At 44.9% G+C, this 17,950-nt stretch overlaps 1 protein-coding gene across 1 annotated transcript in view; it reads right to left on the reverse strand.

Moving 5' to 3' along the window:
* Positions 1 to 1,110: 1,110 nt before the first annotated feature.
* Positions 1,111 to 17,950, reverse strand: part of LYST (lysosomal trafficking regulator) — a 556,878-nt gene continuing 540,038 nt past the window's right edge. The window contains 2 exon segments of the mRNA XM_044290763.1: positions 1,111 to 1,815; positions 5,062 to 5,133. Of these exon segments, the coding sequence (XP_044146698.1) occupies positions 1,677 to 1,815; positions 5,062 to 5,133 (211 nt within the window). The 3' untranslated portion in view covers positions 1,111 to 1,676.

Below are 17,950 nucleotides of genomic sequence, written 5' to 3' on the forward strand. Positions count from 1 at the left end.
CGCACCTAGGTTTTAGAGGAAAAAATTATAAAAAAAATATTGTGAACCAAAAGGTGTGCTTTGGTAGGTTTTGTACCAATGGGGACCTAGGGATGACACACTGCTATGGGAGATCTGCAGATGATGCAAAGTTATGTTATTTGACTATAAACCCACTAATCAATAAGAATGCATCAAGGCCCTGCAGTAGATAAATACATTCTTAAGGATGAGAGGGGTTATAGTCACATTTAATATAAACTCTATCCAGGCACTGTACTGTAATTGTTGAAGTGTTTCTAAGTGTTATTTTAAATATGACTATAACCCCCTCATCCATAGGAATGCACCCAAGTTCTGTAGTACAGAGATGTATCCTTAAGGATAATGAGGGGTTATAGTCACATTTAATATAAACACAGTCCAATTACAGTACAGCATGTTTATATTAAATGTGACTATAACCCCCCTCATGCTTAAGAATACAACCATGTACTGCATGAGGGGATTTATAGTCATTTAATGCACCTGAGCTCCGTTTCATGTCCCCGTTAATGGCCAGGTTTTCACTCACCCAGAAACGACGGTAGACAGTGTCATTCACTTTACTGCCTTCCTTCTTTTAGCAGCGGTGCACGCTGGGGGTTAGTAAGCTGATGGAGGCCTCGGAGCAGTAGTTCCTGCTGGCTCCTTGTCGGGATGGGCTGCCCCTTCTCCCCATAGACTTGTGCGTTATTTCTTAGCTCCTGCAGCTCCGGGACTGATTAACCCTTCAGTCTCCCCTGGCCACTCCGTTAGGATCCTAGCACAGCTTGTCTTGTAACGGCTGGGAAATGTGGGGACAGGAGCGGTGGAGCACACCCGGGGCTGGAAGTTTTCTGTATTGATTTCTCCGGGGATAAGCGGGGAAGGGGCGGGCAGCAGAGGAAAAGTAAAATAGCTCTTCTCCTCTCTCTTCGGCTATGGAGACACCTGCGCTTCAATGTCACCGCCCGCCCCACACTTCAAGGTCCAGGCTAAAATAAACAATGTGCCGGCCACAATGATTTTTGGCACATTTGCTTTATAAGACGCACTGATCCCCCCCCCCCCCCACTTGTGTCTGACCCCCCCACCCCCCAAAGTGCGTCTTATAAAGCCCAAAATCCGGTATATTACAAAAATGGTTAGTTGCCCCTACACATTACAAAAATAAAAATAGAATGGCAGTTACACTTTAAGGTCAGTATTATGCAATATCCACACAAAAATGCTTTAACGAATACAGCTAAAAAATTCAGAAAGCATACTGTAATTATTCCCATCTTCTTGACAAAATATATATTGGGCTTTATATATATTAAAATACATGTAAAGCACAGATATTTTAAAATGTTACCAGTACTGGAATAGAGTAAACTTTTGTCTGTTTTTACACAGCACATATTGCGGATCCACAACATACAGATACCGGCATTGGGCATTTCCCCTTTTGCAGATCGGCTAGTCCTCCCCTATGATAGAAATGCCTATTCTTGTCCGCATAAACGACCAAGAACAGGACATGTTCTGTCTTATTTGTGGAGCCGCAGAATGGACATACATTTCTTTTGCAACCCCACTGAAATTAATGGGTCCGCATCCAATCCACAAAATTGCAGAATAGATGTGGACAGAAAAATACGATCGTGTGAATGGCCCCTAAGTGTTTATAACTTTTAACAAGCTGCATAGTTGCTGAGGAATGAGTAAAACATGGGTAATTTCAGACGTTGTTGGTCCTTGCGACACCAGCCAATCACTGTACCCTCACTGTTTGCTGTGTAAAGATGATGGCCATCGCAGGAAAAAGTAAGGCTGAAAGCAGAAAAAAATTGGTCCATATTATTGTGTCATTTATAAGACGCCAGAAGATCATAATGCAACAACTTTTCACAAAACTAAAATAAAGAATTGAAATATATTGAAATATAAGGTTGCTAAAAACTGTTAGTTTAGAAAAAGCGTTAAGCGGTGATAACTGAACTATGAGTAATGTTAAAACTGTCCTTATTAGGACATCCTCAAATGTCAAACATCACTTAAATGTACGTTGGAGGCAACGTTCTTACTCTAACACCAGATTTTGACACACGACTCTGATAACTGTACCTATAGGTTAAAGGGGTTACCCAGTTTTTTTATATTGATCACATATCCTCCTTGGGTAGGTCATTAAAGGGGTTGGCCGGGCTTTTAATATTGATGACCTATCCTCAGGATAGGTTATCAATATCAGATCGGCAGGGGCCCAACTCCAGGCACCCCCACTAATCAGTTGTATGAGGAGACGGCGCAGGGTGCGCACGTGCTGTCTCCCGTCTCTTTTTCTTCTCACCCCTGCTTTGCCATAGACACCAGCAGTGAACCAGATGAGAGACGAGAGATTTTACATGCGCACTGCGCGCTCGGCCTCCCCATACAGCTGATCGGCAGGGGTCCTAGATGTCAGACCGCCGCAGATCTGATATTGATGACCTAAAGGATAGTAGACAAATTGTTTGTAGAGCAGCACCCACGGACATAAATGCAACAGCCAAGCCACGACTGCAGATCCTCAGCAGTCGACCGTATAGCAAATGAAGAGAGATAGCGGCAGCATCTCCAGTGAATCAATAAGTGATTCACTGGATATGCTGCAGCTACCTCTCTTCATTTGCCATCTTTAGGATAGGTCATCAATATTAAAAGCCGGATCAACTGCTTTAACCCTTTCAACCTCAGAGGTCTGTTCATGTCTGCATGTTATTTACTCCCTGCCTTCCCGGGGCCAAAACTTTTTTCTTTTTCTTTTCACATATTATAATTTTTTTTCTCACCATTTTCTGACCCCTATAAATTGCTTGTAGTTATGTGTATGGATCTGTGCGGGAGCTAGTTTGTTGCTGGGTGATCTGTAATTTTTATTGATACCAGTGGGGTGTGTGACTTCCTGATCACTTTTTATAAAAAAAAATTGTGTAGGGAGAAATAACCCAAAAATGGTGAATTAGCTATTTTGCCTTTTTTCATCCGTTTCGTTGTTTACCGTATGAGATAAATATTTATATATATTTTAGCACGGGTGTTTTCGCATGTTGCAATGTCCATGATGTGTATTTTTTTGTTTAAGTATTTTTATTTTCGTTTTGGGGAAAGGGGGCTGATTTGAATTTTTATATATTTAAAAAAAATAAGTTTTTTTTATAGTTCCCATAGGGAACTATAGCAAGCAATCATCAGATTGCTGCTCTCATATACTCCAATGCATTAGTATCAAAAATACACTGTATTAGTATAGAGTCCTGCTACAGGCTCTCACGATCCTCCCCCAGCACTTCCAGGTTTTTACTAGTACAGATGCTGTGGTCTCGTTTGTTCATGGCATCTGAAGGGTTAAAAGTCCACCATCAGCAGTAAAGCTGGTGGCGGACATTAGTCTTGGGTGCTTGCTGTTTTAAATGGCACTGGTAGGGAAGGGATTAATGACAGATCGGTGCAGGTCTGATACATCCACCAACTAGTTGTTGAGGCCCCCTAAGTGAGTGCCGGTCTTTAATTCACACCACTAAGAGGGGGCCTGGGGGTGGTCCGGCCTGGGTGCCGGCTCTCAGGGGGGTGCCAGAAGCAATGAGTGCTTCCATCAATACAGATGGAAGCGCTCATTGCTGGAGCACTGGGAGCAGAAGTCCTGTCACTCACTGCTCAGCTCCCAGTTCTCCTCCCCTCCTTCAGGCTGGCAGTGCACAGAATGGTGAAGCAGGAAAACTTCTCCCCACTCCACCATTCAGCCTGCAGACACAGGTAATGCTCTCAGCCTGTGTGGATGGAGCCTGCAACCTAGAAATTTGCATAAGCTCCGCCCACACAGTACTGCAGAGCGATCTGTGCTTGTAACGAAGAGAGGTATGTGAGCTTCAGGAATGGGACAAGGTGAGTAGTTACTGTGTTTTATTCTAATACTGAGGGGACATAGAGGGCTTTAATACTATAGAGGGGGCACAGGGGACTGTAATATTATGGAGCGCACACAGAGTACTATATTACTATGGATGGGGCACAGAGGGCATTACTACTATGGATGGGGCACAGAGGGCATTACTACTATGGATGGGGCACAGAGGGCATTACTAATGTGAAGGGGGCACAATGGGCATTTATACTATGGAGGGGGCACAGAGCCAGAGGGCATTACTACAATGAAGGGGGCACAGAGGGCATTATTACTGTGAAAGGACACAGTGGGCATTATTACTGTGAAGAGGGCACAGTGGGCATTATTACTGTGAAGGGGGCACAATGGGGATTTCTACTATGGAGGGGGCACAGAGGGCATTACTAGCACAGTGGGCATTACTACTATTAAGGGGGCACAATGGGCATTATTACTGTGAAGGGGCACACATCTGTACAAAACTACTGTGAAGGTTGTACAATGAGGGCAATACTACTGTGAGGGGGTACCATTTTTTTTTAAGTATTGGGGGGTGAGAGAGAAAGGACCAGTCTCGGGTGCCAAACACCATCAAACACCCTGGGCAAGCCACTGCTTTACACATCCACTGATTAGGTGTTGACTGCATGTGCCAGAAACATAACAGTGTATAGAGTTGTAAGCAGAAGGCTTCATCTATTGTGTAGCAGCCATGCTGGCATACTGCAGAGCAGGGAGTGCTGGAAAAAAATTAAGCACTGAAATTTGGAGTACACCTGGCCATTGTAGCAATGTAAAGAGAGCCTGGGTGAATAAGGGACCCTATCAGCACTAGATTGGTATGGCATATACAGCTGACTATGTGTCTATTTGTGTCTTAGGCTGTATACAGTCGATGTCGTAATCCACAGTTTTTTAAGTTTTGGGTTTCTTTTACATTTTTTAAGTCTCAGTAGAAGACTTGAAGGTGCAGTCCTTTGATTGCTCCTAAATACACTGGAAATACTTCAGTTTTGCAATGCACTATACCTGTCAGTGTATCGGTGACAGCCAGTCCACTACGTTTGCAGCTTCCCTTTCAATCATTTTCCAGACAAATCAGTACAACCATAAATTTGGCCCCATAACAACATAGAAAGTTCTCAATTTACCTTACTATTGGCTTATTTGACTTTGGAAAGGTTATTTCACGAACTGGCTTCAAATCCCATGTACTCCATAACCTGTGAAAATAAATATTTATCATTCCATTAGAATAGAATCATAAGGGCCACAGTGCTGAATCATGAAAACAATAGTAAATCACTTGACCCTAGACCACCAAATATGTTACGACAAAGATCTTTACTACATCAGAACACTCAGTCTACACAAGTCCACTACTCACAAAAAGTTAGGGATATTTGGTTTGTGGAGGAAATTTCAGGATGAACCTAAAATGCACTATAATCTTTACAGGTGAACTTAATGTGACCTTCTAATCTAAGCTTTTGAATGCACATCTCAAACTGTTCAATGTTTCAGTACTTTTTGCACAACTTGCTGTTCTCTAACAAGGAGCTTAACAGCAAGATTCACAACAGGTGTTTGATCCATGAATCACCCAATAAATTTCCTGGTTTAATTAGAATTTGTATTTACACAGTCCTCCCCATCATGCTGTTCACTTAACAATTGATCAACAGTACCTCGCTATTGCGAGGATTCAAGCAGGATGTCCTCAGACGGAAGTGGCCACTGAGCTTGAAATGTTACAGAGTGTCATCAGTAGGCTGCACCAGAGATACAGAGAGTGGAGTCACAGAAAGGCATAGAAATGGAGATCCTTTGGCCACATCCCACACTGATGACAGCTTAATTGTGAACAAAGCCCTGCAGAACTGGGTGAGGAGAGCCACACAACTCCAGGCACATTTAAGGGAGGTGAAAGGCACCCAAGTGTCACGTCAGACCATTTGAATATGTTTTACATCAGCGTAGTCTGAGTGCTAGATGACCTGCAACGGTACCTGACCACACCACCAGGCACAGGCGTCAACAGGGAGCATCTATGCCGGACGAGGGAACAGTGGGCCTCAGTGCTGTTCACTGATGAAAGTCAATTCACACTGGGCAGAAATGATGGCCGCCAATGGTGTTGGAGATGTCAAGGAGAGCACTAACTATTGTCACCATGCGAGCCTTTGGTGGTGGTAGCGATGTTACAGTGTGGGCAGGTGTGTTTAGTCAAAACAGAACTGTCTTACACTTTGTAAATGGTACAGTGACAAGTCCATACTACTTGAATTACTTAATTAATTCAGTAATTGTACCTTTGCATAAACACAGGCCTAATTTCATCTTCATGGATAATAATCCCCCAGCTCATCGATGTTGCATCATTAGGGAACGGCTGCTGGAGCCCATTGAAAACCTATGGGATCAGCTGGGTCACCATGTAGAGGGTCATAACTCTGTACCCCACAACCTCAATGACCTGAGAGCCGCCCTCCAGGAACAATGGGATGCCGTACCTCAGCAGACAATAAGTCGACTGTCAAGTTGTCAAGCTGTAATTGATGCTCTAGGCCACATGACAAGTTATTGAGATATTGACATTTTTATCCCCAGGACTGTGACTGTGACGAAGGGGACATCCTCTGCGTCTGGAGGAAAGAAGGTTTGTACACAAACATAGAAAAGGATTCTTTATGGTAAGAGCAGTGAGACTATGGAACTCTCTGCCTGAGGAGGTGGTGATGGTGAGTACAATAAAGGAATTCAAGAGGGGCCTGGATGTATTTCTGAAGCTGTAATAATATTACAGGCTATAGCTACTAGAGAGGGGTCGTTGATCCAGGGAGTTAGTCTGATTGCCTGATTGTAGTCGGGAAGGAATTTTTTATTCCCCTAAAGTCGGGAAAATTGGCTACTACCTCACAGAAGAGCGAAAACTGGCCTGTGGTAGAAGGGGTTAAAAGCAATCGGAATATTGTCTGTTATAGTCAATATATTAACCCCTTAGTGACCAAGTCTGTTTGGGCCTTAATGACCAAGCCAAATTTTGGAAATCTGACATGTGTAATTTTAGCTTAGAATAACTTTGTAACGGTTTTGCACATCAACGTAATTCTGACATTGTTTTCTCGTCACATATTGTACTTTACTTAGGTGGTAAAATTCTACCGATAAAATATGCGTATCTTTATTAAAAAAGTGAAATTTTATTAAAATTTTTAAAAATTGGCACATTTTCCTATTTTCAACTGCAATATTTCATATACATACATAAATACTATTCAATATTTTTTTATCAGAAATATATTTCCACATCTTTACTTTATTTTGGCTGCACAACATTTTTTAATTTTTATTTAGGAGACTTTACATTTTAACATAAATTTTTTCCTGCAACAAGCCATGTTTGCAGAGGTTTATAAGTGTCAGAATAATAGAACCCCCCCAAAAGTGAACCCATTTTAAAAACTAGGCCCCTTAACGTATTTATCTATGGGTGTAATGAGTTTTTTGACCCCCTAGTTTTTTGTAGAAATTAATGCTAAGGTGAAAAAAAATGTAATTTTCTTTTTTTACACAAAAGTGTCAATTTAAAGACAGATTGTTTTTCTACAGAGCACATGAAAATGAAGATGTACACTCCAAAATGTAAGCAAACTAATCAGAAAAGGTAAAATTAATTCCAATGTCTGGAAAAAAAAAAAGAGCTCCAAGACCCATCCCAAAGGGATCCCTCCCTCCCTGGAAAGCCCACAAACTAAACAGAAAATGAGAATAAATTGAATTCCTCCCCCCCCCCCCCGTTCTTTTTGGTATTAAATGAAATTTATAATTCGCAACGTATGGTACGTTTCAAAGCAGGGGTAATTACAGAGGCCTGGTTGTGATGGGCAACTGGAGCAGTAAATCCGGGTGTCCCTCCTCCCATGTTTGCTACACACCCGGCATCTTTTCTGTGGATACGTTTTGCTGGTAGTGGCAGGGACAGGGTGAGGGAAATGGCGTTCTGAAAGCCTTCGAACGTCCTCCGATTCGAAGGCTTGCCCAGGTGCGGGGGGACTCAAACAGGAGACTCTCAATCACCTTCTCCTGGTACTCGAGGAAGTTGAGGTTTCCCTGAGACTTTTTAAATAAAATAAAACTATTGTAGGTAGCAATCTGGATGAGGTAAATTGCTACCATTTTATACCTGGCCCTGTTTTTTCTCTTCACCAGGTAGGGGTGAAGCGCCTGGTCCGAGATGTCTACACCTCCCATAAATTTATTGTAGTCTGTCACACAGACCGGTTTGTGCTTGTCCGCCGTAGCCCCCCTCTCCCTAACTACCACTGTGGTGTCTGCATGCAAGGTAGTCAGCATGTAGACATCCTTCCTGTCCTTCCACTTCACAGCAAGCAGCTGGTCACTTGCGAGGGCGAAGGATGTTCCTTTCTCCAAACGTTTGGAGACCAGCGGTTGTGGGTATCCAACTCTATTTTTGCGGACTGTCCCACAAGCCCCTGTGTTTGCAGCATGGAGGGATTTATAAAGGGGTATACTGGTATAAGAATTTATCAGTGTACACGTGGTACCCTTTGTGCAGGAATGGCGCCAATAAATCCCACACAATTTTTCCCGATGTCCCAATATTTTCGGGGCAGCCTGGGGGGTTAAGTTGGGAGTCTCTGCCCTCATAAATAGACAGACCACAGGTGTAGCCGGTTGTGCTCTCGCATACCTTATACAACTTTACCCCATATCTGGCACGCTTGGAGGGAATATATTGACAGAAGGAAAGGTGGCCTTTAAAACTAAAAAGGGACTCGTCAACGGATAATTTTCTCTCAGGGGTATATAATTTCAATAATAAATCTATAAGGAGGGAAATAAGGGGTCTCAATTTATTTAGGCGGTCGAAGGCTGGGTCAGTTCTGGGAGGGACTTGAGAATTGTCAGAAAAATGCATGAACCGCATTAGGACTTCATAGCGGTTACGGGACATAACTGCTGCAAACACGGGTTGAGTGGACAGTACTCGTAGCCCAATAGGATCGGACAGAGTTTTTTTTTTTTTACAATGCCCATGTCCAGGGTAAGCCCCCCAATTTTTTTTTATTTCAGGGACACTTGTGGAGGTCCACCGTCTTACATAAATAGATGTGGGCTTTTGTACAGCAAACTGTGTGGCGTACAAATTAGTTTGCTGCACAATTAACTCAAGGACGTTATCATCCACAAATAAATGAAAAAAATCATAAGGGGTAAAATTGCCGACATCCACATTAATTTGGGGAGTGGATAAAAATTGGGGTACGAGGGACTTCCGGTTCCGGCGCGCGCATGGAGAGGCGCGGGTGAGAGGCTCTCCGTTCGATCGGCCCGATAACCTAGAGAGCCGCCGCATCCCGGGACCGAAAAGGTACCCTCAGACCTCCCGTGTACTGTAGGGAGTACCCATGGAAAAGTTCGTGGTCAGAGGCGGCTCCCAGAAAGAACCGCGGACACCACTCTCGGCAGGTGAAGACCTGAAGGCCAGGGGCAAAATGGCGCCGGCGGTTGAGAAGCGGCACAGACTTACCCGCTCGTCCTCGCAGTCAACCCAGAGGAGTGCGGAGGCATCGGGGTCAGAGGAGGAAGAGGGAGAGAGCTGTCTAACATCGGCTGATGAATTAACAGCCTCTTGTAAATCCATGGCCATAGAAGTGGCTAAGCTGCTGGCACCAGACATAAAAGCCTCCCTAGAAGCCACGGTCTCCTCGGCCCTGCAACAACTACAGTCTGATGTGGCGCAACATGCCTCCCAGATAGCCGAGGTGGAACAAAGAGTGGTAGTGGTGGAAGAAGATCTGTGGAGTGCCCAGAGGAGCATCAGTGACCTCCTGCGAGATAATCAGTACCTGAAGGAGAAGTTAGACGACCTGGAGAACCGATCCAGGAGAAGCAATCTGCGGATCATCGGCCTTCCGGAGTCGATTTCGCCGACCCAATTGCTGGATATCTGTGAGGTAGAGATCCCACAAGCACTGGGGCTGCGAGGCACTTGTACAGTGGAGAGGGCGCACCGTTTGGGGCCGTCGTTGCCAGCAACACTACATTGTATGTGGTTAGGATGCAGATACCTTGGTACCAATCTGTGATGTTCTGTGTTAACCAGTTTTTGGTGGCTTCTCCTGCAGAGGGCGAACACATAGTGAAATTACTATGCGTGTAATCACGTGGAATGTCAAGGGCCTACGATCCCCTACTAAACGTATGGCGGTGTTGCGACATCTTAAAAAACTAAAAATAGATGTGGCGCTCCTGCAGCAGACCCACTTGGAAGAGGCTGATTTTTTCCGGATGCGCAGACTATGGGTGGGACAAGTAATAGGTTCACCCTCAGTGGGCAAAAAGGCGGGTGTTGTGGTCTTGTTTCACAAACGCTTGCAGTATGAGATTCGCTCCATGTCCATTGACACTCAGGGGAGGTGGATGCGAATAAGCTTGGATTCTCCGGTTGGTCAGATAGTTCTACAAAATGTCTATGCCCCAAATACCTCTCAGACTGACTTTTACAGGTCGTTGGAGAAAGACATTTTGGGGGAAGACTCACAGATGCTGCTGGTGGCGGGTGATTTTAATAGGGTACATAACGAGCAGGAAGATAGGAAGAGAGGGGCTTTGGATAATGTTACCCCGCAAAGACAGACCCAGACGCTGCTCCCTTTGTTAAGCAATACAGGTCTTTGTGATTCCTGGAGATACCACCATCCAGTGGATCGCGAATATACTCATTTTTCTCATGCCCAGGGGTCATGGTCCCGGATTGACTACCTCCTGACATCTCAGAGGATGTTGTCAAAGGTCAAGCTAGTGGAAATATTGGACTTGTTAATCTCGGACCATGCCCCAGTGGTTATGGAAATGATGGACTCAGTCCCCAGGGGGCCGGATGTTACGTGGAGAATGCCGCAGCACTTACTCAAAGATAAGGAATTTCTGGATAAGCTAAAAGGGTGGTGGTGGGAATACTCCCAGGATAATGTGGAACAGGCATCGAACCAGAATTTATTTTGGGACGCGGCCAAGGCGGTCCTGCGGGGTCGAATAATATCATATTCGATAGGGAAGAAGAGGGAAGCGAGTAAAAAGTTTGAGGAAGCTACCCAAAAGGTGCGGGAGATGTACACTCAATTCTTGCAAGACCCCTCAGTTCCTAATAAGGTTCTATGGGTCACAGCCAAACATAGTTTTGACTACTGTCAGGAAGGAAAGGAAAAGTGGTTTGGAGACTACCAAAAGGCTAAGCTTTTTCGTGTAGGCAATAAGGCGGGCCGGCTTTTAGCTAATCTAACGCGCCCATTTGTGAAACAAACGGCCTTGCATCCCCTGAAGGATAGGTCGGGAAAACTGTGCTCTCAGCCGAAGGACATAGTGGAGATATTAAGAGAATATTTCCAAACATTATATTCAGGGGATCCCCCCCGCCCCCAGGAGGCAAGGGACCTTTTAGACAGGGTGGATCTACCGCGCCTTTCTACTGAGGCGGTGGAAACGTTATGTCAAGACGTTAGTGATGAAGAGTTAGGGACAACAATTAAGTCGCTATCAAATTGTAAAGCCCCGGGACCCGACGGATTCCCGGCGGAGTTTTACAAGGCCATGATCCCAGAACTTTCCCCGACGCTGACTAGTCTGTTCAACAACATAATGGCCGGGGGTAGTTTACCGGATTCGGGCAAGATGGCATATATTAAAATTCTCCCGAAAATGGGCAGAGATTTGACTCAACCCAGCGCGTATAGACCGATCTCCCTGATCAATCAAGATATTAAAATTCTGGCAAAGCTTTTAGCCAATAGGTTAGCCATTTGCATACCGAATCTCATTGGTTCACATCAGGTAGGGTTCATGAAGGGTAGGTCAGCAGTGACTAATGTGCGCAAGGTTCTAACCGTTCTTAGCAGATATAGAGACCCCACAGGTAAGCCTTCTCCGGCGTTGTTGGCAGTGGATGCCGAGAAGGCATTCGATAATGTCAATTGGCAATGGTTGGGTATGGTACTGGACAGGGTTAACATTACGGGACGCTTCCGGAATTTCTTGACCGCACTCTATACCAACCCCCAGGCACGGGTGAATGTACCGGGCTTTCTATCCAAACCAATTACGCTGGAGAAGGGCACGAGACAGGGTTGTCCCTTGTCTCCGTTGCTTTTCAACTTAGCAATGGAGCCCTTGGCGAGATGGCTAGTTAAGTCGGAAACGTTTGAAGGGGTTAGGATAGGGGGCAAAGTGCTGAAGGTTAGTTGCTTCGCAGATGACATGCTACTATATTTCGGGTCCCCAGAGCTCCACTTGGAGAGGACTCTTGAGGCTTTGAATATCTACGGCAGGGCCACAGGGTATAGGGTCAACGTGGAAAAAAGCCAGTTACTGTTTCTTGATCATCGGTCTCCGGCAGCTAAACATCTACAGAATAGAGTGGAGGTCCGGAGGGATTACCTGACCTATTTGGGCATTAAGATAGGCCGCACTCCAGCGTCATTATACACTCTGAATTACCCCCCTCTCTTCCTTAAAATAGAGAATGAATTGGAGAAATGGCAGGACTTGCCCTTGTCAGTGTGTGGGAGGGCTCACTTAATCAAAATGGTGAGCTTCCCAAAGCTTCTCTACCCGCTCCAGACAATTCCATTGTTGATAAAACACGTGGATGTGGTTAGGATGCAAAGGGCGTTTAACCGTTTCCTCTGGAAAACTAAGAGACCCCGCATCGCTTATGCTAAACTAACGATGCTGAAATATGAAGGGGGGTTGCAACTGCCGAATATTCGCCACTATAACTTGGCGGCGCTCTTCAGGCATGTGCGGGACTGGGTGTGGGGCACGGGGTATTATTCGGCGATTGCATTCGAAAGGGAGTTAGCTGAGGGAGAAGACTTGGAGGCCCTATTACATACCAGGATAAAAGACATACCGGTGTCAATAAGGCAGTGCATTCTTTTGAAGGACACCATAATGGCGTGGAAGGCGATCAGGAAAATCTATGGCCTACCTTGTTACCTGTCACCCAGATTACCATTATGGTCGCTACCGGCGTTCCCCCAAGGTAGGGAGAATAGTATGTTTCAGGCATGGAGGGAGAAAAATATACTGAGACTTAAAGACCTGCTTCATACTTCTGATCTCCACTGGTTAGATTGGGATCAGGTTAAGGTACAATTTGATTTTCAGGATGCCCACTATCTTCCCTATCAGCAAATTAAAAGCTATTGTAGTGCCCAGGCATCTTCTGTTGGGGATGCTGATAGGTTAGCATGGTTTGTGGCCTTGCTAGGCAATGATGGCTCTCACATGCCCCTCTCTGAATTACAACGCAGGCTTCATAGTATCCAGACGATAGGCCTGGTAAAAGGGGCCTACAAGCCCTGGGAGAGAGAGCTATCTGACCCGAACATAACAAAAAGATGAGGGAAGGCATGGAATTGGTTAGACGGGCGACATATAATGAGCAGTGGAGAGAGACACAATTAAGACTCATGCATCGAGCGACGTATGCTTTCAATCTGTCCTATCGTGACGCCCCTGCCCATTATCTTCGTGAGTGTCCGAAGTGTAGCCTCCAGAAGGCGGGTCTATTACATGCCATTTGGGAGTGCCCGAAAGTGCAACCGTTGTGGAAACAGGCCATAGAAGCTATTGATGACATTTGGGGAGATACGGTGGGTACCACACCACAACAGTGCGTATTCCATTACATACCTAAAAATCAGGAGGAGGAAATGGGATCGCTGGTTGCGAAGCCAGGTGTACATCTTCTGTTGATGTCGGTTAAAAAGTCTCTCCTACGACACTGGCTAGAAAAGGAAGTTCCAGTGTGGGAGGAGGTCATAGGGGTGATGAAGAATGTTCTTTATTTAGAAAGGCTGGAGGTAGAACAAGATAAAGAACGCTTGGTCGAGAAGTTTATCAAAAAATGGAGGAGGTTCATAGAGAAACAACTTTCGGTTATTGAAATTCAGGAACTTATGGCCCCATTTAAACTCACAGGGTGGTATCTAGAGGCTCAGCTGGCAGATAGGCTGGGGAGATTGGCCCATTAATTCGGCTGGTAGGCGAGGGAATCATCCAGGGTGGAGGATGGGGGTACTGCGGGTGAACCACTTCAAGTCCAAAAAGCTTAGATTGGTGTTCAGGGGTGGGGAGGGGGGGGGGGGGGGCTGGGGGTGAGGGGAGGGGGGGGGGGGGGCTGGGGGTTGAGGGGGGGGGGGGAGTTGGGGAATATTATGATAAAATGTGTATTGAGAAATCTTATTTTCCGAACTGCTTGCACATCTGTGCTTTGATGCAAATTTCCTGTATTGTATTGTTTCGATACCCAATGCTGTACAACTGATTTCTCAGTCCAATAAAGAGATTTTTGGAAAAAATAAAATAAAAATTGGGGTACTTGGGGGGGAAAATGAAGTGGCAAGAACCCACGTAGCAGAAGGGGCGGGTCAGCTGGGTGGAGAATGAGAGGAGGTGGCGACTTTTACCACCATAGGGCTATGGGGTCTGGGGATGGAATCTGAGTCCCCGCTATCTGAAAATATTTCCACCTCTGAAGCGGTGCCAGATTCAGAGTGGTCAGAGCGGAGAAATTTGTATGCCTGCTCCGCACTTAATCTCCGAGCCATTTTTATTTTATTTTTTCTGTACAGCTCAGAAAGAAATTAAAATAACTGACCGTCCCTAAAAATGACCGACACCCACCGACTGACGGAGTGACACCCAACAACTCACTGACACCCACTGACCGCCAGTAACAGACGGACACAGGGTCCCTAATAAAGATAATTGACTGTAACTAATAGACGTCTAATGACGGACGCCTAATCACGGACAGCCACTGACCGCCAGTTACTGACGGACGGTTTATAATTTGTTTTTTTTTCATTTTTTTTTTCACAGTATGTATTCACAGAGCCAGGACAGAAGTCTGATCTCTCTCTCCTCACAGAACAACTGCGCTGAGGGGAGAGAGAAGCACAGCCCCTGTCCTGGCTCTGTTTTGTAAATATAATGGATGTGATCTCCATGATAGGTTTATCATGGAGACCACATGATCGGGGACCATTATTATTGGTCCCTGATGGTTACGGTGCTGAAGGCGCCATATTTATTTTTTTTATTAGATGGGGGGGGGGCGCCCTAATAACTTTATTAAAATATATCTGAGGGCCATATTGCCCCGATTGGGGTGCTGGGGGACCCGATCGGGGCATAACTTGAACTTCTCTCTCCTCTCCTGAGGAGAGAGACCTTACAGTGAGCGGCGGCGGTCGGCTTTAAGTCTGTGCATGCGCCGGGCCGCCGCCGCCATCTTTCTTGAGGGTAAGGGGGGGTGGGGGGTGAGGATCGGGACCCAGCTTAGGACCTGAAGCACTGGGGGACCCGATCCTAGCACCGGATACTTTCTCCCTCCTCTCTTACATGAGAGGAGGGAGAAAGTATAGTGCAGGCATCTCCGCTGCTGGCATTTTCAGTGATCGCCGTGATAAAGTGTATCACGGCGATCACATGTTCAGAGACCGCTTGCCTTGAGGGCACGGAGCTACAGCAATTGATTTTATCGCTAACTTGGGCTGAAGTCCCGCCGTAAAAAGGCGGCGCTCCAGCCCAAGGCCCCTTAGTGACCGCCGTAAAAACACGTATGGGTGGTCACTAAGGGGTTAAAAAAATGTATAAAATAAAAAATTCCAAAAATTCCTTTTTTGCCATTAAAAATACTATTTTCAAAGGAAAAAAATTCAAAAATAAAATCTCCCCATATTTTTGGTATTGTGGAGTCCGTAATAACTCACACTACACAAATATGTAAATTATCCACTACAGTGAATTTCGTAAAAAAATAATAGAATAAAATTGAAACTTAAAAAACATAATAACAAGCAACTAAAAAGCGTAATTTACCCCAAAATGATACCAATAAAAACTACAAGTCATCCCGCAAAAATCAAGCCCTCACACAACTCCGGAATACATCTCCTTACATCCAGATTATTAAATATTCTCTCCTGATCCAAAGCTGGGGAGGTACAGAATGATCGTAGAGCCATTTCTTGCTGACAATGGAATCTGGGAAAACTTTGGGAAGGAAAGCTGATGAATATTTTAAAATCACTCTATCATCTAACACAATAAGGTAGAGTGATTTACAGGAGAAAGCCTACATTTCCCCCACTCTCCTCACGGAAGTGATGGCTATAAAAAAAGGCAGTGTCCAATGTTAATAACCTCAAAGATATGTCTGTTAGGAGTTCAAATGACACTGCAGAGAGGTCAGAGAGAATGACATTTGAATCCCATGGAGGTACTTTAATAAAGAGGATTAGGGCGTAGTCTACTTGTATCTTTAATGATTCTTCTAACAAGATGGATTTCTGCTAGCTTAAGATCAAAATATTCACTGAGGGCCAATAACTTTTAGGTTCTAAGGCCATTATCAAAACCTGCCTGTAAAAATTCTAAAACCAGGCCCACATCCAACTGCTTCTGAGGATCCCACTGGTTACCTGCAAAGGATAGAAAGCTGTTCCATGTCCGCACATAAATCTTGGAGGTGATCTGCTTTCTACTACAAAGTAAAGTAGATATAACAGCATTGGAGAGGCCTTTTTGCTTCAACAAGAGCCGTTCAACCTCAAAGCAGTTAGATGAAGCTGTGCAATGTTTGGATGGAAGGTCGGACCCGGATTCTGAATTCCCCTGCTGACAAACTCTAGAGCAGGGGGAAACAAGCCCTTTTTGGCCTAGAAGGCGCAATTAGTATTACTTCTGACCTCTCCTCCTTTATCTTCTTCAGAGTTCTTTGGATAAGAGCGAGAGAGAATGGAGGGAAAGCAGAGAGACGACCCTAGGGCCATGTGAATGAGAGGGCACCTCTTTGATTCAGACCTGGGGACAGATAGAATATACATTTTCCACCTTCCACTTCTGTCTGCAGGCAAAGAGATGCAGGATTGGAAATTTGAAGACTTCTGCGTTCAGAGACCACTCTCCTTACCTGAAGGTTTGCCTGCTGAGACAAGAGAAGGAAGGACTGCAATATTCTCAAGTGAGCCTGAGCCCAATTTACTAAGGGTATTGTTGATGTTAGAAGGCCCAGCAACTGCATGATCTCCCTTACCAAGGCAGTCTTCTTGAAACAAAATGCAGTCACGGAGTCTACCAATGCTTCATGTTTTCTTGGGGAAGAAAAGAGGATAGACGGTGAGAATCCAGGAGAACTCCCAAAAAGAGTTTTTGTTGACTGGGAACTAGATTTTCTGTGATTGATTATCCAGCCCAGCAAGGATAGAGTGTCCGTCACCATTTTGAGATGAACTAAGAGGTGTTGATATGAGTCTGTGGCAAACAGTAGATTGTCCAGATAAGGGTTCACAAGAATCCCATTTGAATGAAAAAACAACAACTATGTCAGCTCTGATTTTTTTGTAAAAAAATTGAGGTGCACTGGACAGGACAAACAGCAAAGCCTGGTATTGGAAATGGCATAACTCACCCATCATGTAAATGGAAAACATCTGGAATTTCTGACTCTCCCTGTGAATTGTAACATGGGAATAGGTATCTACCATATCGAGTGTTACCATATAGTAGTCCTGGCTGAGAAGATTTATTGTAGAATTTATTGATTCCATCTTAAACTTTTTGTAATGGATGAAGCGGTTCAGATACTTTAGATTAAAGATGGTTCTTTTTATCAAGAATAGAGGAGAGTAAATCCCCCTTTGTATCTGGTCTGCCAGACTTTTATAACGACTCCCTTCTCTAGCAGGGCTGTTACCTCTGACTCTAGCGCTATCTGCTTGAGGGAATGTGACATAATTCTGTTTATCATACACCTTTCTGGGGAAGGTGAACAGAATTCTATTTTGTGACTTGAGATGATTTAGTCTAATACAGGGATGCTCAACCTGCGGCCCTCCAGCTTTTGGAAAACTACAACTACCATCATGCCCTGCTGTAGGATGATGGCTGTAGGCTGTCTGGGCATGCTGGGAGTTGTAGTTTTGCAACAGCTGGAGGGCCGAAGGT

The sequence above is a fragment of the Bufo gargarizans genome, chromosome 4 (genome assembly GCF_014858855.1).
Source record: "Bufo gargarizans isolate SCDJY-AF-19 chromosome 4, ASM1485885v1, whole genome shotgun sequence".
Classification (NCBI taxonomy): Eukaryota; Metazoa; Chordata; class Amphibia; order Anura; family Bufonidae; genus Bufo; species Bufo gargarizans.